Here is a 26,419-nt window from a genome sequence, read left to right as displayed (position 1 = left end):
GTGCGTGCGTGTCTGTGCGTGCGTGCGCGCGCGTGCGTGTCTGTGCCGGCGCGCGCGCGCGTGCGTGTCTGTGCCGGCGCGCGCGCGCGTGCGTGTCTGTGCGCGTGTCTGTGCCGGCGCGCGCGCGCGCGCGTGTCTGTGCCGGCGCGCGCGCGCGCGCGTGTCTGTGCCGGCGCGCGCGCGCGCGCGCGTGTCTGTGCCGGCGCGCGCGCGCGTGCGTGTCTGTGCCGGCGCGCGTCCGTATCTGTGCCGGCGCGCGTCCGTATCTGTGCCGGCGCCGGCGCGCGTCTGTGTCATTGTGTCTGTGTCTTTGTGTCTGTGTCTTTGTGTCTGTGTCTTTGTGTCTGTGTCTTTGTGTCTGTGTCTTTGTGTCTGTGTCTTTGTGTCTGTGTCTTTGTGTCTGTGTCTTTGTGTCTGTGTCTTTGTGTCTGTGTCTTTGTGTCTGTGTCTTTGTGTCTGTGTCTTTGTGTCTGTGTCTTTGTGTCTGTGTCTTTGTGTCTGTGTCTTTGTGTATTTGTGTCTTTGTGTATTTGTGTCTGTGTCTTTGGGTCTGTGTCATTGGGTCTGTGTCATTGGGTCTGTGTCATTGGGTCTGTGTCATTGTGTCTGTGTCATTGTGTCTGTGTCATTGTGTCTGTGTCATTGTGTCTGTGTCTTACACTCGTCGTCTGTGTGGAGTTTCTGCTTAAGTTTCTCCATCTTCTTGTCGTCTCTCATCAGAGTCTTGTCCCGTCTTGTCAGAGTCCCCGTCATCTCCTCCTTCTTCTCCTCAACCACGTCGTGCACCAACGAGTACTCGTCATAGTTTGTGATACCTGCCAAAAGAGTGTTGAAAGAAAAATGTACTTTTTTTTTTTTTTCCCCTCATACCATCATGGACACCAAATCATCCCCAGCTTCCAATTGACTCATTCACCTCCCCCCCGGTAACTATTCTCCAGGTCGTTGCTGTAAATGAGAATGTGTTCTCAGTCAATTTACCCCGTAAAATAAGGATTAAATATAAAATAAAATTATCCTCCAATTTGTTTTGAGGAGGTGGCAAGGAGAGAGGATGTGAGGAATCAAGGAGAGAGGATGTGAGGAATCAAGGAAAGAGCCTTTGTTTTAGCTGGAAATCTGACTAGTTGAAAAAGTGTCAAATCATCAAGCAGTAACATTTGACTTCTATGAGTTGACCCTTTACTCATAACGCCTCGATGACATTACCATTATAATGACATAACAGATAAGTTATGAACTGTTAATGCATGCTTACGTCAACTGACTTTTCAGCCCAATTCACCAATTACCGCTAGCCAACTAACTTACGTTACATTTTGTGCCTTGAGTGAGTCAAAGGTTCTCATCTTGGATTAGTTGACGTAATTCCAACATATAGAACAAATACTGTGTGGATTATAATGAACGTGCCCATCTCTAATTCATTAAACTGACCTATCCTGGCACAGATGGTCATAAGCATGTCGCTGACGATCTTGGAGTCGTCCACCATGACGGTTTTCACCGTCCCGTCCAGCATGCGGATCTTCAAGGGCCTCTGCTTCTTCTTGTACTCCAGAGTGTCCTGATAAAACCACCCAGTGAGAACAATATTGTTTAAAATACATATCTTTTTTAAAGTGTTTCGCTCAGAGGGCACATTCATATTTATTAGACGTCATGTGTTAATTTTAAACCACATTCACAATCATTAGACAATACTTCAGATAGCGAGCTAGCTACATCCCTCGTAGAACTGTTAGTATCATAATAAAACATTATAATATTACATTTAGCAGACGCTTCTATCCAAAGCAACCTACAGTCATACATGTATGAATTGTTCACGCTTGGCTGGTTTTGGGAATCAAACCCACTATTATGGTGTTGCAAGTGCCATGCTCTACCAACTGAGAACAACCATGTGGATATTATCATCAATATCATCGTACCAATGTCCAGACTGACAGACAGTATGTCCCAACTTATCTTAAAAAAAGATTGGAGAATATTTGTGATTGATATGCATTGTAGTGTCTAATACGGTACGTTCGGACAAGTTTAGGTTTCAGGCTTTCAAACCCAGTCGTCACTGGTGCAGCTTTTACCACCGAGTCTACAACAAATAGGTAACAGAAAAGAAAGACGATTTTTATCGCTGACAACAGTTGTTGGCTACGTCTCCGTAAGATGTTGTGGAAGATACTGCCGATATTTCTCAAAAGATCCCTATAGCTCTTTCCTGACCACCTCAACTTCATGAGCACAGATCTAAAAAGCACTTGAACAGGGAGACCAACTGACTCACTCACCCCATTCCTCAGCATGTAGTAGTCCAGGGCCTTGCCTGCCTCCAGCCAGATGCCTTTCTTGGGGTCCTCATCGGACAGGAACAGACCATAGTCATTGGCTGGAAGAGAAATTAGAGAAAGGGTATTAGAGATTGAGGAGGCGGCTTGAGAGGGATTTGAGGAGGGGGGTTGGGAGGGATTTTCTGGTTGTGTGTGTGTGTGTGTGTGTGTGTGTGTGTCTGTGTGCGTGTGCGTGTGTGTCTGTGTGCGTGTGCGTGTGTGTCTGTGTGCGTGTGCGTGTGTGTCTGTGTGCGTGTGCGTGTGTGTCTGTGTGCGTGTGTAAGTGATACGATCTGAAGGCGTTTCTTTCCCTGGATTGAGTGAGTCAAAGGGTCTCATCTTGGATTAGTTGACGTAATTCCAACATATAGAACAAATACTGTGTGGATTAAAAGTGTTCTTATCGGTGCATTAAGTCAGCTGGAAACAAACTAGAAGGTAACACGTCAACAAGTGACAGGAAACTGTGCCACCACACGGAAATCAGCTGGACTGTTTCTACTGGATTTAGTGCGGAACTCGGTTTCGTTTTTTTTTTAACTAATTGACCAACGTTGGTTCAATTATCTGAATTACATTTTGTTCGTTTTTTTCTTCTGTGAACTCAATGCGCAGTTTCTCCAGAGCTAGAGAGGGCAGTTGCTGCGCGAGGTAAATACATGATCTATATACAGCGCATTCGGAAAGTATTTAGACGCCTTGACTTTTTCCACATTTTGTTACGTTAAAGCCTTATTCTAAAATCGATTCAATCTTTTGTTCCCCTCATCAATCTACACACAATACCCCATAATTACAAAGTGAAAAAAGTTTTTTAGAAATGTACATATATATATATATATATATATAAAAATGAAATACCTCATTTATATTACTATTCAGATCCTTTGCTATGAGACTCAAAATTGAGCTTAGGTGCATCCTGTTTCCATTGATCATCCTTGAGAAGTTTCTACAACTTTGAGTCCACCTGTGGTAAATTCAATTGATTGGACATGATTTTGAAAGGCACACACTTGTCTATATAAAAGGTCCCACAGTTGACAGTGGATGTCAGAGCAAAAACCAAGCCATGAGGTCGAAGGAATTGTCTGTAGAGCTCAGAGACAGGATTGTGTCGAGGCACAGATCTGGGGAAGGGTACCAAAAACCTGTTTTTGCTTTGTCATTATGGGGTATTGTGTGTAGATTGATGAGGGGAAAAAACAATTTAATCCATTTTAGAATAAGGCTGTTACGTAACAAAATGTGGAAAAAGTCGAGGGGTCTGAATACTTTCAGAATGCACTGTATGTATTTATGTAAATACATGATCTAAGTGATTGATAGTTGGTATTCAGCAGTCAACAACTGAAATATTTTAATAAAGTAAAGTAATGTGAATAAATGTTGGTTAATAAGTGATAATCAGTAATGAACAGTCATTACCATCATGGTACTTTTATTCATTGTTGTATTCTGTGTTGTTACAGCACATAATGCATAGTGCATTTCATTTTATTAATTTATTAATTATGGAAACCAAAAACAGTGATTTGTTTTTTAAAAATCGAACCAACCTCAAAAAGGAAAAATTACTCAGCACTAGCTGGATTACATCCAAGTTTCAAAACGGTACTTCCTGTCCTCTAGGGCCTGAAAGATGCCTAGCTAGCACAGCTCGCCAGAGCTAAAGGAATCTGGCCATTTAAGACACTGAACATTCCATATTAGCTGTTGATGTTGGCCAAGACACGTCTCTCCCTCTTTTTTTCTCTCTCTCCCTCTCTCTCTCTCAAAGTGGAAAATTACTCACAGGTTGAGACAGGGAAGCTGTCCACTGCAGTCAGAGAGAATCACTTACGTAACAGCACACAGCTTCGTACGTAACCCCTATCCGAGGCACATTGGAAAGCAGAGAAGGAGAGGTTCCTTTCAATAAGGTACGCAGCTGTCTTTGTTACACTCAATTTGAGACATTTCTGGGCTTCCTGAAGATATTTTTTTTTCTCACTCCAGTATTTTTTTCACTAAACCAATAGGTATTTTTTGGCCTGAAACTGATGTCAACAAAGAAGTCTAAAAACAGACAGTGATCATATTTTTGAATTCCAACCAGTCTGCATCATTGAGCTGTTATGGCAATAAAATGATGAGATGGGGATTAAGGAATTTTGAAAGAGGAAGGGGGAATTTTGGAGAAGAATGAGGGGAATCTTGAAATAGTGGGAGGGGGAATATTGGAGAAGAATGGGGGACCCTTGGAGAAGAATGACAAAACCTTGGAACATTAAAGATGCAAAAGGGAGAATTCTCTAGTCTCCAGATCCTTGGATCACTGAAATATCCTCCTTCCCACATCAGCACTGCATCTGCTCAGCCGTCATACATGGAAACATTAACATGGAAAGGTTGAGCAGGCCATAATGACACTCTTCAACCCTTCAAGACCTCAGAGAAATCAACTTCATGGCAAGTATTCAATTAGAAGACGACGAAGGGCTGGAATGGACACAGACATGTTAGTATGAGGAAAGATGGGCGTGGAGGCATGAAATCGTTTGCTTTCACAACGTTTGCTGCAATTGCTTAGTTGCATCCCAAATGACACGATTCCTTATGTAGTGCACTACTTTTGACCAGAGCTCATAGGGCTCCCATAGGACTCTAGTCAAATGTAGTGCACTACATAGGGAATAGGGTGTAATTTAGAATGCGTCCCATTTGGATTACTGCAGAGTTTTAAAGAGATGGGGGAAGAAATCGACACAGTTACATGTCGGAATATTATTTTTGACGATATATCGTATCGCTTTTGGCAATATTGCAATATTATTTTTGCACTCGCTTTCTGTACCTGCATCAAAATTCCAGTAATTTTCCTTTACAGTTTGTTCTCCATCTTCTTTTCAATAGGGAACACTATTTCCATGACTGATGAAAATTGGTTTTCTCATGGCTCTCTCGTCTCTCTGACATACAGTTGAAGTCGGAAGTTTTCATACACTTAGGTTGGAGTCATTAAAACTTGTTTTTCAACTCCTCCACAAATGTCTTGTTAACAAACTATAGTTTTGGCAAGTCGGTTAGGACATCTACTTTGTGCATGACAAGTAATTTTTCTAACAACTGTTTACAGATTCATTTTATCACATATCCAGTGGGTCAGAAGTTGACATACACTAAGTTGACTGTGCCTTTAAACAGCCTGGAAAATTCCAGAAAATGATCTCATGGCATTAGAAGCTTCTGATTGACTCGAATGATGTCAATTGCAGGTGTACCTGTGGATGCATTTCAAGGCCGACCTTCAAACTCAGTGCCTCTTTGCTTGACATCATGAGAAAATCAAAAGAAATCAGCCAAGACCTGAGAAAAAAAATTGCAGACCTCCACAAGTTTGGTTCATCCTTGGGAGCAATTTCCAAACGCCTGAAGGTACCACACGTTCATCTGTACAAACAATAGTACGCAAGTATAAACACAATGGGATCCCGCAGCCGTCATACCGCTCAGGAAGGAGACGTGTTCTGTCTCCTAGAGATGAACGTACTCTGGTGTGAAAATTACAAATCAATCCCAGAACAACAGCCTTGTGAAGATGGTGGAGGAAACAGGTACAAAAGTATCTATATCCACAGTAAAACGAGACCTAAATCGACATAATCTGAAAGGCCGCTCAGCAAGAAAGAAGCCACTGCTCCAAAACCGCCATAAAAAAGCCAGACTACGGTTTGCAACTGCACATGGGAACAAATATAATACTTTTTGGAGATAATGACCATCGTTATGTTTGGAGGAAAAAGGGAGACGCTTGCAAGCCGAGGAACACCATCCCAACCGTGAAGCACGGTGGTGGCAGAATCATGTTGTGGGGGTGCTTTGCTGCAGAAGGGACTGTTGCACTTCATAAGATAGATGGCATCATGAGGTAGGAAAGTTATGTGGATATATTGAAGAAACATCTCAAGACATCAGTCAGGAATTTAAAGCTTGGTCGCAAATGGGTCTTCCAAATGGACAATGGCCCCAAGCATACTTCCAAAGTTGTGGCAAAATGGCTTAAGGACAACAAAGTCAAGGTACTGGAGTGGCCATCACAAAGCCCTGACCTCAATCCTATAGAAAATGTGTGGGCAGAACTGAAAAAGCGTGTGCGAGCAAGGAGGCCTACATACCTGACTCAGTTACACCAGCTCTGTTGGGAGGAATGGCCCAAAATGCACCCAACTTACTGTGGGAAGCTTGTGGAAGGTTACTCAAAACATTTGACCCAAGTTAAACAATTTAAAGGCAATGCTACCAAATACTAATTGAGTGTATGTAAACTTCTGACCCACTGTGAATGTGATGAAAGAAGTAAAATATTAAATAAATCATTCTCTCTAATATTATTCTGACATTTAACATTCTTAAAATAAAGTGGTGATCCTAACTGACCTAAAACAGGGAATTTTTACTAGGATTAAATGTCAGGAATTGTGAAAAACTGAGTTTAAATGTATTTGGCTAAGGTGTATTTAAACTTCCGACTTCAACTGTATGTCGAGCAATATGTTTGGTTATAAAAAATAAAAAGCAATATGTTGGTTACGTCGAATCGCAAAATAAATATCTCAGCATCAAAACGCAATACATATAGACTCATAAGAATCGCAAAACATATCGTACATGGTGAGGTCCCTGGCAATTCCTTGCCCTACGAGAGACACAGTTATCATCTCTTTGAATTTCCTGTTGTCATATTGGGTGTTATTAAAGACAGCTGCTCAAGACTGTAATAGATAGTTCCCTGTCAGTATTGGTTTAGTGAGAAGAGCTGACATTTCTAGAAGTCTGTTGGCCTGTGCTACAGCAGATTGCTTGTTCCTGGATCCCTTCTGCATACATCATTCCTATCTAATCTCCTGTTGTCAAATGAGTGATTTTGAAAGACAGAGGCTCTAGTTTGTCAACATCCCAGGAAGCTGCACTGGACTGATAAACTGAATAGCTTAACAGCTACACATTGGGTTATACACTATTGGCCCATTTCAAACTGTTGATGCCTACTCCTGCACTCATTTGCATTTGACAGTGACGATAATGTTTTAGACAAGAGTGAAATTATTCCTGGATTTTAATTAAACTTCAATTTAAGTTCGAGTCACACATAATGGCCATGTAATCACAGTTTGAATCGATATTAATTAAACAAAATATTTAGTTCTTCATAGACAAAATGATTCTTGGTGAACTCTAAATGACCTGTAAGAAAAACAACAACTAGAAGGTGGTGTAGGAATAGACATGACTACAATTACAGGCGCGTGTGTCGGTGGTGTGTGTGTTATGATCAAAACTATATGTGTTTAAGAGTGTGTATCGGCATGGTATGTGTTTGTGTCCGAGTTCTGTGTGTGTGTGTGTGTGTGTGTGTGTGTGTACTCACGCTGGCCTAGCTGTGCCTCGGGGACTCTTTCCCTGATCATTCGACAGGCGTCGTACACCATGGTGGAGGGCTCAAACTGCATGGTCTTCACCACGTTCCCCACGCCAATCTTCAGTGACAGGGCCACCATGACTGCCGCTCTCCGTTTCCACCGCCGTTACACCTGCAGGTACAGCAGGGGACACACACAGGACAGGGGGTTAAAGGTTAAAAGACAACACCATACATGAAGCATTACATCATTATGTTTATAACTTTGGGAAACAAAAGACTGAGCTCTCATTTCACCACTAACCATCCTCCTGTTAACTAATGAGCTCTCATTTCACCACTAACCATCCTCCTGTTAACTAGTGAGCTCTCATTTCACCACTAACCATCCTCCTGTTAACTAGTGAGCTCTCATTTCACCACTAACCATCCTCCTGTTAACTAGTGAGCTCTCATTTCACCACTAACCATCCTCCTGTTAACTAGTGAGCTCTCATTTCACCACTAACCATCCTCCTGTTAACTAGTGAGCTCTCATTTCACCACTAACCATCCTCCTGTTAACTAGTGAGCTCTCATTTCACCACTAACCATCCTCCTGTTAACTAGTGAGCTCTCATTTCACCACTAACCATCCTCCTGTTAACTAGGAAGAGAGTAGGAGACTGGTGTTTCACTATTAACCCTCGTCCTGTTCACTAGGAAGAGAGTGGGAGACTGGTGTTTCACTATTAACCCTCGTCCTGTTCACTAGGAAGAGAGTGGGATACTGGTGTTTCACTATTAACCCTCGTCCTGTTCACTAGGAAGAGAGTGGGAGACTGTGGTGTTTCACTAATAACCCTCCTTCCGGCATGTAGTTCCTCCTCTCTGTGGGGACTTTACACAAGTTGCAGTTTCAGTCTAAAAGGGGCCTTAGAGAAAAGAAGAACTGTCTCGGGGACAGATAACAGTACATGGAAATATCTAGTGAACACTGAATGTGGAACCTCTGAAAATAGCATCAACAGAACATTTGTGGCTTGACTGATTATTACGTCAATTGAGGAATCAAAAGCAGTTACCATACTAAATGAAAGAAGACATTTAATATCAATAGGGAAAAACAACTCCATTTGCTGTGAAAAATATCCCTCAAAAACAATCTCAGAATTTAGGGGAAGGTGTTGAAAGTTTAAGTTCCGAGGGTAAATCTATTTGGGTTGCCTAGCAATGTGCAGTGATGTGAGGGCGCCTGTAGCTAAAGAGGGATTTCAAATCAGCCTTTCCTAATACACAGGGAGGAGGAGTACGTGACCAGACTTCTCCTGTCCTATTCACACCATCACTAGTATCACTTCTCTACACCACATTACAATCAGCTCAACAGCAACGTCCTCCTCTAGACAGAGGAGAGAACAAACACAAACATACTGAAAAAGAGCAACACAATGTGGTGGTCTCTGAAAGAGGTGCCAGTTTAGGTACATCTGTCCCAGTGGACAGAAATAACCAGTAGAAGACAGGTAATACAATTCACACTTTATTAACACACACACACACACACACACACACACACACACACACACACACACACACACACACACACACACACACACACACACACACACACACACACACACACACACACAGGGTAGTGGGTTATGGTCAAAGACACACCAGTCAGGGAGTCCAGCAGAATGAAAGGGTCCATATGTGAGTTGAGGTAGACAGGAGTTTCTAGAAGTTGTCTCCAACATGACATCTTGGGAGACAACTAAAGAGTTCAGGGGCAGACTGGGGTCTCCAACACCAGGCTAGGCCACCGATTGACCGGGACAACTCTATTCCCTGGTAACCTGGTCCCTAGAGGCATCCGTATGCTTCCCGGCCAGTCTGAGGCCACCTCTCAGAGCCTGCTTCCTCTCTAGGTTTCTTCCTAGGTTCCTGCCTTCCTAAGGAGTTTTTCCTTCGCCACCATGCTTCTACATCTGCATTACTTGCTGTTTGGGGTTTTAGGCTGGGTTTCTGTATAGCACTTTGTGACATTGCCTGATGTAAAAAGGCCTTTATAAATACATTTGATTGATTGATTTGATTGAAACAGTTCAGAAGAGTTCATGCATATATTATGACAACATTGTGTGATGATTTTGGTCTTCGGTGAGGGTTTTTCAGCTGTTCAGGCACACAACTTTGTTTCTAGAGGCAAGCCGAAGTTCCGAGCAGAAAGTCTACACCCCTTCGTCAGTGATTGGTTAACAGTAGAGATTCTTCAATAAAGTCTTTGTTGTCATTCAACGAGAGACGACTCGTTTTCATGCACATTCTTTTCATTGAAAAATACTACACCAAACATCTTAGTTAGATATAAAATTGCGCGACTAAGATCTCCTCGGCAAAACCGTCAAGATTAATTACATGTTTCTTAAATTATCTTAGATTAATTCTGACTATTTTAAAGGAAGTGTATACTGGCTACAGCATCTCAAAATGGACAAACAGTAATATTGCCGCAGGACAATAGACTCTGCCTGAGGTCGGGGGTTGGTAGCCTACCTCAGCTGTAACGTCACAAGGTTTGCCTAGAAGGGCTCCGACACCAATAGCGTCTGCTGGCCAAGAGTACAAAGCCCCTCTCAGCGTAATTTGAGAACCGAGTGCACACCAATTTTACATGTAGAATGGTGTGAAAAATGTTGGCAGTCACACATCTTACAGTGGGTGGTCCCTAAAACAGGGCACTGAACGATCGGCAGACGAATACAACATCCATTTTCGGTGCGATGTGTGCAAGCCGTTAGTCCCAGGGCCAGAGAGAGGGTTTGAGAAAGGGCTCAGAGTTGTACTCATGGGCCACTGTAAGGGTTTTCTTCACAGACAGACAGAGAGAGACAGAGAAATAGAGACAGCTACAGACACACAGATATTTATATGGACACAGAGACAGAGACAGACAGCGACACAGACAGACATACTTCGCATCAGCATCTGTCTCGCGTTTGACCAGTTAATCAACTTACGAAGCATTTCAGAGAACACCTCAGCTGAACAATTATATAAAAATAAGTCTGTAGCAAGAGTGATTTGACCCTCGGCCTAGACTCTGGACTGAGCTCGAGCCACTTATTTATAACCGGTCAGTGATGACAGCACAGATACGAACAGTAGCTAGTGTCACAGTCACGGCACCAACAGAAAGAGAAACAGCACGTAGGTCATAATATGTTGACTGTTGGCGTGGGTGAGGAGCAACCATTTTAACAATGACTGTCCGACTGTCAGGGGCGGCAGATAGCCTAGTGGTTAGGAGCGTTGGGCCAGTAATCGAACTGTTGCTGTTTCGAATCTTTGAGCCAACTTAGTGAAAAATCTGTCGATGTGCCCTTGAGCAAAGCACAACCCTAATTGATCTTGTTAGTGGCTCTGGATAAGAGCATCTGCTAAATGACTAAAATGTAAAATGTAATGAGCCAATAGCAATAGACATCATGAGTTAAATCACATGAAAAATGGGCCTATCAAAAGTAGTGAACTACAAAGGAACTATGGTGACGTTTGGGACTCAGGCCAAGTTATTCATGAAAACTCATGCCGTTAGATAGATCAATACTCATGTCCATGTTCAAATCGTGTGATAAGAATGTCAAGTCCCAGTAGGTTAACATATTGGTAATCAAAATATGATTAATGTGACTGACGATGTTCGGCTCTGGCAGAATGCGGAGAATGTTGAACTGAACATCAAGATCCAATTAATGTTGTTACACACGCACAAAGCTGGAAGCAATTCACACCTCACACTCCCATCCCCCACCACAGCCCCCACTGTGAGCTGAGGCGAATTCCACTTAGTTTTATCAAAATAATATCCAAACTGTGAAGATTGAGGTTATCCTCTGAGTAAGTGCTTTAAATCCTAAAAACACACACAGGTACCATTTTCACACTACTGAGCAGAGGCGAGCCGAACTGCACTGTAACCGTGATGGAAATGACGATGTCAAAAGAAGATATCCAAGCCAGCACAATACGGTTGGGGTCGGCACTATTGTGTGAATCTAGCAATGGTAAAAAGGTTGCTAGATCGAATCCCCGAGCTGACAAGGTAAAAATCTGTCGTTCTTCCTTAACCCACTGTTCCTAGGCCGTCATTGTAAATAAGAATTTGTTCTTAACTGACTTGCCGAGTTAGATTAAGGTTAAATCAACATTTTTAAAAATCTAATCAGAACCTCATGAGCTCATTTGCCAGTCAGAATCTCATTGCCTGTTGTGTTTTGTCCCCGGTCTCCCGGTGTGGTCCGTCTCGGTCTATTGGCACTGGCATGGCTGTGTGTGGTGGGGCGACAGACAGACTGGCTGGCAGCCTTCCAGGGGCTCAATACCCACTCTATATTAAGGAGAGAGGGTGGTTTACGGCAGGATTCTGACACCCGCTTCTCAGCTGCAGTGTTGAAGAGGCTCCTATGGGAAGATGCCTACTCATCAATGTCAAATTACTTGTTGTAGATAAACAGGACACTGAAGTGATTACTGCACTGAGTTCAGTTGATTTCTGAAGATCAAGAACTGTTAGAATCTACTAAATATATTTTGGATATATTGTGTATACACTATACATATGTACAGTGGGGAGAACAAGTATTTGATACACTGCCAATTTTGCAGGTTTTCCTACTTACAAAGCATGTAGAGGTCTGTAATTTTTTATCATAGGTACACTTCAATTGTGAGAGACGGAATCTAAAACAAAAATCCAGAAAATCACATTGTATGATTTTTAAGTAATTCATTTGCATTTTATTGCATGACATAAGTATTTGATACATCAGAAAAGCAGAACTTAATATTTGGTACAGAAACCTTTGTTTGCAATTACAGAGATCATACGTTTCGTGTAGTTCTTGACCAGGTTTGCACACACTGCAGCAGGGATTTTGGCCCACTCCTCCATACAGACCTTCTCCAGATCCTTCAGGTTTCGGGGCTGTCGCTGGGCAATACGGACTTTCAGCTCCCTCCAAAGTTTTTCTATTGGGTTCAGGTCTGGAGACTGGCTAGGCCACTCCAGGACCTTGAGATGTAACCTGCCTCAGTTACACCAGCTCTGTCAGGTGGAATGGGCCAAAATTCACCCAACTTATTGTGGGAAGCTTGTGGAAGGCTACCTGAAACGTTTGACCCAAGTTAAACAATTTAAAGGCAATGCTACCAAATACTAATTGAGTGTATGTAAACTTCTGACCCACTGGGAATGTGATGAAAGAAATAGAAGCTGAAAGAAATCATTCTCTCTACTATTATTCTGACATTTCACATTCTTAAAATAAAGTGGTGATCCTAACTGACCTAAGACGTGTAATTTTTACTAGGATTAAATGTCAAGAGTTTTGAAAAACTGAGTTTAAATGTATTTGGCTAAAGTGTATGTAAACTTCTGACTTCAACTGTATGTATGTATGTATGTATGTATGTATGTATGTATGTATGTATGTATGTATGTATGTATGTATATGTAAGTAAATGTACAGTACTAGTCAAAAGTTTGGACACACCTACTCATTCAAGGGTTTTTCTTTATTTTTACTATTTTCTACATTGTGTAACAATAGTGAAGACATCAAAACTATGAAATAACACATATGGAACCATGTAGTAACCAAAAAAAGTGTTAAACAAATCAAAATATGTTTTATATATTTGAGATTCTTCAAAGTAGCCACCCTTTGCTTTGACAACAGCTTTGCACACTCTTGGCATTCTCTCAGTAGGTGTGCCAAGACTTTTGACTGGTACTGTATGTATGCATGTATGTATTCCCACACATCTTAGTTACAGACGTTAACTGCAAACATGGTTTTGTAACCTAGCTCCTGCAGCAGCATGCCCGATATGGAGCATTATGTTCCTTTAGGAATGCACCAATACCAAACCTCAGCACAATGGAGTCAGAAACACGACATCCATCACATTCCAATAGCTAAGCCCTTCAGGTGGATCAATGAAAAACCGCCATATATGTGGTCATTTACATTTTGGTGAGATGGTTTTGATGATCCCTGCTGGTGTCTCTGCTGCCTTACAATAGAACGTCTGCTGAAAGTTTGGGGTTACTACTTCGGTCAAACTGACTGGCTTTCAGTATCGTGATGAGTTCCCTGCACAACAGCCAAAAACACTTTTACAGCATTAGGATTTGAATAGCATGGCCATTTCTTGAGTTGAGTTTTATGGAAAATCAGAGATTACGCTTCAAATTGTGTGGTTCTCTATTTACTTTTTCATTGTGTCTAAAAGTGACTCAAGAAATTACCATTCTGCACAATCAATTGGGACTTTGGATTATAAGATGAGTAATGATATGAATATTCAAAGTCTTAATTAGAACGTCACTCTGGCCTTTGAGTGTGTGAGACGCTCAGACCATTAACCCGTTGTATGAAACACAGAGGTTTATAGCAGTGTTCAACTTGAATTAAATAGAGGTTACAAGATGTGTATGAAGTTAGGCTGTATTATTTAATTCCTATTTGAAGCAGTGATTCACACCAGTATAAATAAGTGACTGTGTCCAATACAATAAAGGACAAGCTGTCCATCTGTGTGTGTGTTCTCTGGTTTTCAGTCAAAATTCCTGAGAAGAATGAGTCTTTAAGAGTTGGCTGTAACCATGTTTTTACTGGACATACCAAATGCATCCCAGATTTACACGAGATATAAAAATGACATGAAATACCAGTAATTTAGCTGTTCCCCCCCCTTAAACCTCTGTTTTGACAGCTCCACCGCAAAAATGCACTGCATACTGAGCGATTGTATTTGCATTGTCAGTAGCACTTGTCATTCATTTTTTTATTAAGGAGTGGAGCAGTCCCCCTATTGGGTTGGATAGAGAGAGAAAAGACAGAAGAGGTGCTGCAGCGGTATGTGTGTTCCAGACTCCACAGGCAGTTTCTTTTGGTACAGACACCGAGAAATCGAACTTCCGATAGGTATTTATAACAGTAGGAGGCCGTTCCTTCTCTTGCAAGAACAAAATACGTCCCTGCTGTGTACCGACGGAGTACCGACGAACCTGCTGTTTCTACTTGTAGAATCGCAATGCTTGTCCGTGGGCAAGAAATTGACTTTGAGCCAATTAGAGAGCACAAACCTCCGACAGACAAGAAGAATAGGGCACTAAGTGCTAAGTAAGTACCTATTGGCACTCAGATTTTCGATACATCTGATCCTTTAGACCGGCCCAGGCCACCTCACTAGCTCTTCTACAGTCTAGTGGCAAGGTGCAACTGCTGGGTGAGATTCTGTAGGATATAGGTTATCTAATGCTATTGAGTTTGAGGGAGGCATTGAGGAAGGCAGCACTACTTTCAGTCCACATTTCTCGCTGGCATAGTACATGCCTGCTACAAGTAACCTAGATAGATAAAGTGCATGCACTGCAAGTTGTTCCTTAAACATGGTAGAAATTTTGTTTGAGGCAAGCGATGTACCACACCATTATGATGGGAACTTTTAAGAGTTCACAAAGTTCAAAGACTAGCCCACACAACCAGCCTTTGTTAACCGATTAAGTTCAGAGAACATCTAAGAAGATTGGTCAAATAGCTTCCATTGTCAATCCCCAACGACATTTTTACAAGGAAAAAGTTAAGAGGGAGAGTGTCTTCACAGTTCCACATGCTAACCAAATCATCTGGAGCCATGTCCATTTGTAGACATTTACTACAGTGTCAGTCCTTCTCTCTGACTACTGTTTAGACAATGAACCATTTGGAAGAGGTCTAGCATCGAGGCAGAGACTAAGGCTAAGGACTTGGTAAAAAAAATAGACTACATTCTGGCCCGGAAAAAATATAAAATTCTTGAGTCAGTGACCTCAACCCCACTCAAAGAATGTAGCTGTCCCTCTCATGAAAATCCATCACTGAAAATAGATGCACAAAAAGCCGCTTGAGAGCTGACAAGCGAATATAGCAGAGGACGCTCTGTGGTGATATGTATTTCAGTTTCACTTCTCGTTTTTGTTTTACATTGTCATGTGCAGAACATTTTGAACGTGGTGGTCAAGGTAGGGCACAGACCCAGTTTAGGGGGGGACTTAAAATGTGATTTGTTAAATGTTATTATGATGGTTCAATGCATTAAATGCTTCATTTTCGGTCTGGTACATTCCCCAGTTCAAATAAAGCATAAAAATCAATTCCAAAAGTCTTGCTACAGTGTTTGCATTCTAGGTCAGGATTTTATATAAAAGGGTATTAGCATAGAGCAGTACATTTACTTGAAAGTGCCACCCGGATTGCGTGACATTACTTTATAGTAATGTAAAGACATGTATTTTAACTGTAAAAAAAAAAAAGACCTTTTAATGTGTCATGAACACAACCAATCATGATCTTTTCATATTTTTTGTCAAACAAATCACTTCAAAAAGTAGGTTAAGTTACCTGAACCAAGTTCCTCTACTCCTAATCAAGTCCAGCTTCTGAACAGTGCACTTTGCACCAGCCTTTTGAATGATAAGGGACATGATCACAAACACCATCAGGGTAATGACATTCTACCTACACAGTGACATGTATTTATGGTTGCCAAGGGCAGCCAGGCGTCCCAAAACTGTTTAACAATATAGATGTTTTTTTAAATGTTATTAGTCACATGCTTCGTAAACAACAGGCGTAGACTAACAGTGAAACACTTATGGGCCCCGCCCATACTCCCTTTACTCCCATGGTAACGTTAAGCCACGCCCCCAGGTAGGGTACAGCTGCAGGGTACTATACTACACCCAAGGACCATGTTAAATTAACCATGTGGTTTCACTCTATACCCAAGGACCATGTTAAATTAACCTCGTGGTTTCACTCTATACCCAAGGACCATGTTAAATTAACCATGTGGTTTCACTCTATACCCAAGGACCATGTTAAATTAACCATGTGGTTTCACTCTATACCCAAGGACCATGTTAAATTAACCATGTGGTTTCACTCTATACCCAAGGACCATGTTAAATTAACCTCGTGGTTTCACTCTATACCCAAGGACCATGTTAAATGCTGCGATGATGATGGAAAGCTGTGTTGGAAAGCCGGTTACTCCATACATGTGTGTTCAAAGCACTTCATTCACCGTAAGTCTTAAGCTAACACTTGTTTGTATCTAACTAGCCATGTGTAATGCCTGAGTAAACCTGGATATTCCCCCAAGTCGGTGTAGATATAGGCTAATTTGAGCCATTTGGTAGGGTTGTCTGCCCAGCTGGTCTCCGGCAAGTTGAAAGGACATATAGGCAAGGCTAAAATAATCTACTTTTCTAAATACCTAGAGCATTCAATGGCAGGACAAAGTTACGCAGCACATCTAAAAGTAGCAAATTAGATTGAGAGTAACTTCTGTCACTAGTCAGCCAGCAAACGTCAGTTAACCGGTGAAAAAGCTAGTGGTAAACAAACAGTGACGTCAGTATAACGCAACATATTTACTAGCTTCACAGTCAGTGTTAGCAGGTCGGGTAACACAGAGTGGCAGAATAAGTATCATGCAAGTCATTTATTGTTGTGACAGCCAAGTACAGTATGTTAATAACGACACGTGACACTGCTGAAAATAATTATTGAAACGAGAGAAAAAAAAATCAAGTGTCAGTAGTTCAAAGTTTGGCTAATTACATGGGAGTAACCGTGTACCCTAATCGAGGGCGTGGTCAAATTAAGCCACACCTCGTCATGTGTATCTATGCAGAGAGACAAAAGGAGAAATAATAAATTACACGAAAAATAAATAACGATAACTTGGCTATATACACAGGATACCAGTATCGAGTCGATGTGCAGGGGTACGAGGTAATTGAGCGAGGTATGTAGATATAAAGTGACTAGGCAACAGGATCGATAATAAACAGTAACAGCAGCGTATGTGATGAGTCAAAAAGAGTTAGTGGATAAAGTGTCAATGCAGATAATTAACCAAATAACCAACATTGTCAATGTATTCAGAGACAACCTATCAGATCTCAGAATTTCCAATCAGATTTTAGAGAGGGCCGTGGCCACCCTGGGCCACGCCACTGTCGTCATGTGCTTCACACAGTGGGGGGATGTTTCCCTGATGCAGCATAAAGCTTCAAGAGATCAAAATGGGGGATACTTTCACAACATGACTGGCAACATTCAATTGTGTCACTTCACTGAATACACTCAAAGTTACCAAATCCCCTCAACATTTTTGGTATGCGTTCAGATTATGCCAAAGAAACTACTAAATCGTCAAAATCTTATATTGCAATTTTCTAGGCCTTTGTTTAATTTTAACATTATATTTTGCATATGCTCCATTTAAAAAAATATATATTTGAATGCTCTTCAGGGACAATAACACATTGAGATGTGATATTCTTCCTGCCTTTTTCAAACCGAAGGCTATTCAGGGAACATCAACTTATTTGTGTGGAGCTCTTTCACTCTACAGATGCTCTGAGATGAGGTCGTAGAGGTCAAGGAACAACCTTCAAATACAAAATGGCATTTTTACACAAAGGAGGAACTCAGTGGGCTAGAATCAAGATGCCTCTCCTTCAATTAAAGCTCCACGTTGGTATCTCTTTTCCTGGGTAAAATACAGTGGTGAAAGCAGAATTTGTTTTCCAGTGATGCACTTGTGGCCACTGATAGGAAGGTATAAACAATACACCAAGTCAGCTTCATAAGAACTTAAATACAGTTATGGCTTCGAGAAGTTAAGTCTTCACCTCACTATTGTTATTTTATTGTGTTACTAAATAAACTAAAGTCATTTTTTTTTTAAATAAAAAGTAAATATTTTCCTAACTCTATTTTCTTTAAATGGTTGGTTAAAGGCTTGTAAAGAAAGCATATTCAGCGCATGTGACAAATAAAATGTGATTTGAGCATTGGTAGAACAATTGCGTAACTGCACCTCATACGTTGATATTACAATTCACTTGACTGTCTTGCAACGTTTGAAGACAAACAAACTTGCACTTGTGCTCGCAGCCACACAGAGCTGTCAGTCAGAGCTGCACAACTCGGTGGTGTCAGAGAAACAATGTTTTTAAATCACCTGTAGCTGTAGGTTGTGGTCCTTTGTATCATGTCCCCTACAAGACAGACAGACCTGTTTCAGTCCTGTTCAGGAGAATATCTGGGTAAGACAAATGATTCCTTGACAAACACACAAACTGCACTTTCTTTCAAGACCTTGTGATAAGCCAACCCCATCAGTCAGCCATTGACACATTCGGGTCAGGGTCAATCACGGTGTTGTTTAGACCCAACTTTCATTGGGTCAGGTCAGGGTCAATCACGGTGTTGTTTAGACCCAACTTTCATTGGGTCAGGTCAGGGTCAATCACGGTGTTGTTTAGACCCAACTTTCATTGGGTCAGGTCAGGGTCAATCACAATGGTTTTTTTAGATCGACCTTCAGTTCGGTCAGGTCTGGTTTTACGTTGCCCCTCAGACTAAACAAAGGCTTAAAAACACAAAGCCACCATTGATTGTAAGGCCTGGTTTTGAAATATTGGTGGGCTTGGTCAAAGTCTGAGGTGACTACTACAGACTGTCTATCACTGAGAAGTTTCTGAGTCTGCTTGACAGTCTGTGGGTGGGAGATATCCCCCCATAGCACACAATCCGCTTTCTGTCTAAATGGTGGATGCATTATTAAAAGAGTGAGTGACATACTAAGCGACAAACTCACTTGAAAAGTGAACAAAAAGATCAGCTCCTAAGTGAGACTTTACTCATCTTGCCTCAAAAAGGCACTCGACTTCTTCTTGTCTGGTAAGTTTAACAAATTAAATGTATATGTCCAATTTAAGCAGAGCAATGCTATGCGAGACCAATCAAAAATAGTTTAAATAGTTTGAAGAATGACATTATCCAAGCTAAAAGAGACCTACTAACCAGGATACCATTGTAAGTAGTGGTCTCTGGGTAAGGTATTCTCCACACAGCTGTTTGCTCCTCAGCTTGTTCAAATGAGCCCGACAGTGCCAATTATGCCTTCAGTCTTTTAGTCCAAACGACACACCAGTGAGCTCTTTGGGAAAAACAAGTTGTCACTAGACGGGATTGACATTCAACACTTCTAAATTGTGAGTGCACATCACCAACCGTGTGATATGATACCCAGTTCTGAATCTGAGCCTCCTGTGTTGACAGAAGCCCCAGTCTTCCTTTAATTAAAAAGCTACAACTCAGCCTGGACAAATCAATGCACTCACATCCAGATCCACTCTGGTACAGCCAATGACAAAGATCAAAGGAATGAGTAAATACATTAACTTCATGACAAACGATGCCGGGATGATATCACATCAACTCAATATTAGGAAGGTGTTCTTAATGTTTTATACACAGTGTAGAGTGGTAATTTATAGGATCTCTGTGCATGAGAGGAAAATGTGTATTGATTTTCTTGCTGGCGTTGACAAATCAATTACCAAAAGGGGATTAATAAAGTAATATCCATCCATGTAAAATGCTTCTTTACAACATGTGAGTAGAGCTGATGGTAGATGACAGTAGAGCACAAGGTTACAGACAGTACCTGATAGAAACTGGTCTTAATGGGAGATGTCCTCCCAGTCGGTTATGGCGCTGTAGGGTTCTTTGCCCGGCTGCAGAGAAACAGAAAGGAGGAGTTTAGTGTAACCAAGATCAATCTTTTCATTAAACTGGAACGAATTATTGCGATTGCTACTTAAATGACAATGTCAACAAGTCCAAATTAGATTGATATCCAACGGTGAATATGGAATCTTCTGTGCTAATTGTCGTTAACAATCTCTTAATTAATCTGCTTTTTATCGTCTTAAAACTTTCCATACTTAAAATGGTTGTATGCTTTGTTTTCTTGAAAGACTGACCTGAGGTATAGATGCAAATACAAAACTGGCAAAAACACAAGACATTTATGCAATACTGCTGCTGGACTACACTGGCTGCTTATAGAAGTGACGTTCCTGTCGATAGCTTCTCAGAAACACTGTCATACAAAATGCCAAAGTGTGTCAGGGTCAGAGATGAGCGGTGACGGTTTGACAAACTGTGGTTATGTCCTAAATGGAGCCTCATTCCCTACAAAGTGCATTTCTTTTGACCAGAGCCCCATTGGTCCTGGTTAAATGTAGTGCACTCTATAGGGAATTGGGTTACATTTGGGATGGGCCATGTAACTTAAAACAGCCCTGTGATAGATAGTGGTGTTGAAACATGACTGGACACATCCATTATAAGTCATTTAAAAGGCAATAGGCAGCGTGAACAACAGATAAAGTGTTTTCTCTAGTGGTCACATTCATATTTGTCACATGAATTACAAATAATGAGAACGGGGTCATACCCAGGGTTCACCAGATAAGAAAGCATTACAACACACACACATGACCATCCTTTATCTTTGGGTCAACATACTGTAAAGCTGTGTGTACTTCCTTTCTCCACAGTTCATTTATTTACACTAGTATTTCAGGTTAATATATTGCTACTTTAATATCACATCCTTGGAATATTCAGATACACAGGGAATTACACTATTAGATATAAATATGACAATGATTAATCAATTTGTCAGGACTTTCATAACAACTAATACTGCCCACACACACACACACACACACACACACACACACACACACACACACACACACACACACACACACACACACACACACACACACACACACACACACACACACACACACACACACACACACACACACACACACACACACACCCACCACTTGTATTCAGGTGGTTGTATTCAGGTGGTGTATTCAGACCCCTTGACTTCTTCCACATTTTGTTAAGTTACAGCCTTATTCTAAAATGGATTTAAAAATGGATTTTGTTATTTTTTTCCACCTCAATCTACACACAATACCCCATAATGACAACGCGGTAAAATTTTTGCAAATGTATTAAAAAATAAACTTTGTTACATAAGTATTCAGACCCTCGAAATTGAGCTCAGGTGCATCTGTTTCCATTGAATTCTACAACTTGACTGGAGTCCACCTGTGGTACATTCAATTGATTGGACATTATTTGGAAAGACGCACACCTGTCTATATAAGGTCACACAGTTCACAGTGCGTGTCAGAGAAAAAACCAAGCCATGAGGTCGAAGGAATTGTCTGGGGAAGGGTACCAAAACATTTTTGTTTGGAACCACCAAGACTCTTTCCTAGAGCTGGCAGCCCGGCCAAAGTGAGCCTTCGGGGGAGAAGGGCCTTGGTCAGGGAGGTGACCAAGAACCTGATGGTCACTCTGACAGCTCCAGAGTTCCTCTGTGGAGATGGGAGAACCTTCCAGAAGGACAAACATCTCTGCAGCATTTCACCAATCAGGCATTTATGGTAGAGTGGCCAGACAGAAGCCTCTCCTCAGTAAAAGGAACATGACAGCCTGCTTGGAGTTTGCCAAAAGGAACTTAAAGACCCTCAGACCATGAGAAACAAGATTCTCTGGTCTGATGAAACCAATATTGAACTCTTTGGCCTGAATGCCAAGCGTCACGTCTGGAGGAAACCTGGCATCATCCCTACGGTGAAGCATGGTGGTGGCAACTTCATGCTGTGGGGATGTTTTTCAGCAGCAGGGACTGGGAGACTAGTCAGGACCGAGGCAAAGATGAACGGAGCAAAGTACAGTGAAATCCTTGATGAAAACCTGCTCCAGAACGCTCAAGACCTCAGACTGGGGCAAAAATGCACCTTCCGACAGGACAACGACCCTAAGCACACAACCAAGACAACGCAGGAGTGGCTTTGGGACAAGCCTCAATGTCCTTGAGTGGCCCAGCCAGAGCCCGGACTTGAACCTGATCGAACATTTCTGGAGAGACCTGAAAACAGCTGTGCAGCAAAGCTGCCTGTCCAACCTGACAGAGCTTGAGAGGAGAAGAATGGGAGAAACTCCCCAAATACAGGTGTGCCGAGCTTATAGCGTCATACCCAATAAGACTCGTGGCTGTAGTCGCTGTAATTAACAAATGACTGAGTAAAGGGTCTGAATACTTATGGGAATGTAATCAGTTTTTTTATTTGTAATAAATTTGCAAAAATTTCTTAAAGCCTGTTTTTGCTTTGTCATTATGGGGTATTGTGTGTAGATTGATGAGGGGGAAAATATTTAATCAATTTTAAGGCTGTAATGTAACAAAATGTGGAAAAAGTCAGGGGGTCTGAATACTTTCCGAATGCACTGTACATGGGCTCCGATACAGGAATGATACATTTAGTTTGAAACAAGTCGGTGCTATTTTGTTTGTTTAGAGATATATACACATACATAAATACAGACATATATCTCTATTCCGGACTCTGACATTGCTCGTTCTGATATTTATTAATTTACATTTTGGGGGAATTATTTGTTTTGTTTTGTATTGTTAGGTATTACTGCACCGTTGGAGCTAGAAAAATAACCATTTCGCTGCACCTGCGATAACATCTGTCAAATATGTGTGTAAGCGACCAATAACATTTTAATAGAAAACTAGCAGTTTCAAGGCTCTTAGTCAACGTGATTTTGAAATAAAGAATAAAAGGAACACTAAAAACTGCTCTATAAATACAGGTGGCTAGCCCCATAGAAAGAAAACAATCGTCATCCGAGGTCCGACTCCTGATAATCCCCATTATGAGTAATCTGTTACAGTTGCTGTCTGAAGAGGCCTTAGAAGGCTATTGGAACACTGTGAGCCTTCTTCCACTCCCTCTCTCTCTCTGGCCTGGCTGCAACTCCTCCTACTTCTAGAGGGAGTGGCCTGGCTGCACGCCTCCTACTAGAGGGAGTGGCCGTGTGTGTTGCACGTCAGCAGTACCAGACCAGACAGACCGAGCCCCTCCCAGGGAATGAGACATGCATGGTACGCCCGCTGACTGTTCTGTTAACTCTTCTCTCTCCCTCTCTGTATTTCTCTCTTTCTTTAGTCTCGTTCTCTCTGATAAACACTAGTTTGAACTCCTTTCAAGGCCTGGAACTTTACTCAAACCACAAATATTTTTGTCATCACCACTCAACACAAACCCCTGCTACAATAACACTGCAACCCACCATTCATTATTTTTGGTTTGCTGCTATCATCTACCATAGATTAAATAACATCTCAATTGAAATGTCCGTCCCGGTCTATTTTTTGGGTCTAGGTGATTTGAGTGTCAGTCATGCCTGGGGTTCATTTCCAGGCAAGCTGCGACTCACCCGCTTTGGAATGCCACGGAGTTGTAGCTAGCTCCCTACTCACTACCTCAGAGCGTGATGTCATTTCCTGTTTCAAAAGCCCTCCAACGCCATAAAAGGGAATTTTAGCCATCTGTAGGCTCAGAGAGAGAGAGAGAGAGAGAGACTTTTCCCAAGCCGGGATCGCTGTATCCTGTGCAATTAAGAGTTAGCTAGTAGTAAAAGGAAGGAAGGGTTTGTTTTGCTTATGAGAAAGACGCAGAACTACTACACCAAAGCAAACAAAGAAGTTGTGTTTAGGCACAAGTTGTCACAAAGGAGACAGAAGTTATTTCTAATGATGGGCAAAATGTCAGACCTTCCATGTGTTTACTTTTACACTAGCCTAGGTGAGGACACATCCCTCAGAGAAAGTGCATGGTGATGTGTAAGATATTAGTCTTCTGATCATCTACAGAACATACTGTATAACATCATGTCTAGTAGTATCATTGACACCAAATATCTAATCATTCACTCAGCTTATGCTACAGTTAGTTCAATATCTTTTACACATTGATTTATTTATTTTGAGTACAACTGAAGTCGGGTCCATAGTGGCTCAATATGTCTTACCCAGGCCTTCAGAGTTTTGGTGTCCTGTTGTAGGTCTGAGCCAGTTGCTGTATGAAGCAGCTAGCTGCAGCTAGCCCACTATTGACGGGAGTGGAACGCTTCCCCACCCTGTCTGAGAAAAGGAAGTCACCGGCCAGAGCTGCAATTACTGCAGCGTTTCCGCTGCCGAGTAACAAAGAGCCAGCTCGCAAACAATACAGTCATAGTGCATCGCTTTGACACGCTTTGACACAATATGGTGATAATATGGTGAGGTCCCTCTGTGTGGTGATAATATGGTGATAATATGGTGAGGTCCCTCTGTGTGGTGATAATATGGTGAGGTCCCTCTGTATGGTGATAATATGGTGAGGTCCCTCTGTGTGGTGATAATATGGTGATAATATGGTGAGGTCCCTCTGTATGGTGATAATACGGTGAGGTCCCTCTGTGTGGTGATAATACGGTGAGGTCCCTCTGTATGGTGAGGTCCCTCTGTATGGTGAGGTCCCTCTGTATGGTGAGGTCCCTCTGTATGGTGAGGTCCCTCTGTATGGTGATAGTATGGTGAGGTCCCTCTGTATGGTGAGGTCCCTCTGTATGGTGAGGTCCCTCTGTATGGTGATAGTACGGTGAGGTCCCTCTGTATGGTGATAGTACGGTGAGGTCCCTCTGTATGGTGATAATATGGTGAGGTCCCTCTGTGTGGTGATAATACGGTGAGGTCCCTCTGTGTGGTGATAATACGGTGAGGTCCCTCTGTGTGGTGATAATACGGTGAGGTCCCTCTGTGTGGTGATAATATGGTGAGGTACCTCTGTATGGTGAGGTCCCTCTGTATGGTGAGGTCCCTCTGTACGGTGATAATACGGTGAGGTCCCTCTGTATGGTGAGATCCCTCTGTATGGTGAGGTCCCTCTGTATGGTGATAGTACGGTGAGGTCCCTCTGTGTGGTGAGATCCCTCTGTATGGTGAGGTCCCTCTGTATGGTGATAATATGGTGAGGTCCCTCTGTGTGGTGATAATATGGTGAGGTCCCTCTGTATGGTGATAATACGGTGAGGTCCCTCTGTATGGTGATAATACGGTGAGGTCCCTCTGTATGGTGATAATACGGTGAGGTCCCTCTGTGTGGTGATAATACGGTGAGGTCCCTCTGTGTGGTGATAATACGGTGAGGTCCCTCTGTATGGTGATAATATGGTGATAATATGGTGAGGTCCCTCTGTATGGTGATAATATGTTGAGGTCCCTTTGTATGGTGATAATATGGTGATAATACGGTGAGGTCCCTCTGTATGGTGATAGTACGGTGAGGTCCCTCTGTATGGTGAGGTCCCTCTGTATGGTGATAGTACGGTGAGGTCCCTCTGTATGGTGAGGTCCCTCTGTATGGTGATAGTACAGTGAGGTCCCTCTGTATGGTGAGGTCCCTCTGTATGGTGAGATCCCTCTGTGTGGTGATAATATGGTGAGGTCCCTCTGTATGGTGATGATATGGTGAGAACCCTCTGTATGGTGATGATATGGTGAGAACCCTCTGTATGGTGATGATATGGTGAGAACCCTCTGTATGGTGATGATATGGTGAGAACCCTCTGTATGGTGATGATATGGTGAGAACCCTCTGTATGGTGATGATATGGTGAGAACCCTCTGTATGGTGATGATATGGTGAGAACCCTCTGTATGGTGATGATATGGTGAGAACCCTCTGTATGGTGATGATATGGTGAGAACCCTCTGTGTGGTGATGATATGGTGAGAACCCTCTGTATGGTGATGATATGGTGAGAACCCTCTGTGTGGTGATGATATGGTGAGAACCCTCTGTATGGTGATGATATGGTGAGGTCCCAGGAAGTTCCCAGCCTTTCCTGAACCCTGCTATTTT

The 26,419-nt window shown here is 42.1% G+C and overlaps 1 protein-coding gene across 4 annotated transcripts in view; it reads right to left on the bottom strand.

Annotated features, from left to right (window-relative positions):
* Nucleotides 1-26,419, bottom strand: part of tln1 (talin 1) — a 139,632-nt gene that overhangs the window by 84,939 nt on the left and 28,274 nt on the right. For all 4 annotated transcript variants that reach the window (XM_055875480.1, XM_055875482.1, XM_055875481.1 and 1 more), the window contains exons 2-6: nucleotides 20,293-20,362; nucleotides 7,744-7,906; nucleotides 2,295-2,392; nucleotides 1,438-1,567; nucleotides 660-815 (exon numbers count right to left, since the gene is read on the bottom strand). In XM_055875480.1, the coding sequence (XP_055731455.1) occupies nucleotides 660-815; nucleotides 1,438-1,567; nucleotides 2,295-2,392; nucleotides 7,744-7,873 (514 nt within the window). In that variant the 5' untranslated portion in view covers nucleotides 7,874-7,906; nucleotides 20,293-20,362. The remainder of the gene's footprint in view (nucleotides 1-659; nucleotides 816-1,437; nucleotides 1,568-2,294; nucleotides 2,393-7,743; nucleotides 7,907-20,292; nucleotides 20,363-26,419) is intronic.

Source organism: Salvelinus fontinalis, chromosome 21 (genome assembly GCF_029448725.1).
Source record: "Salvelinus fontinalis isolate EN_2023a chromosome 21, ASM2944872v1, whole genome shotgun sequence".
Lineage (NCBI taxonomy): Eukaryota > Metazoa > Chordata > Actinopteri > Salmoniformes > Salmonidae > Salvelinus > Salvelinus fontinalis.
This window is presented reverse-complemented; position numbering and strand designations above follow the sequence as displayed.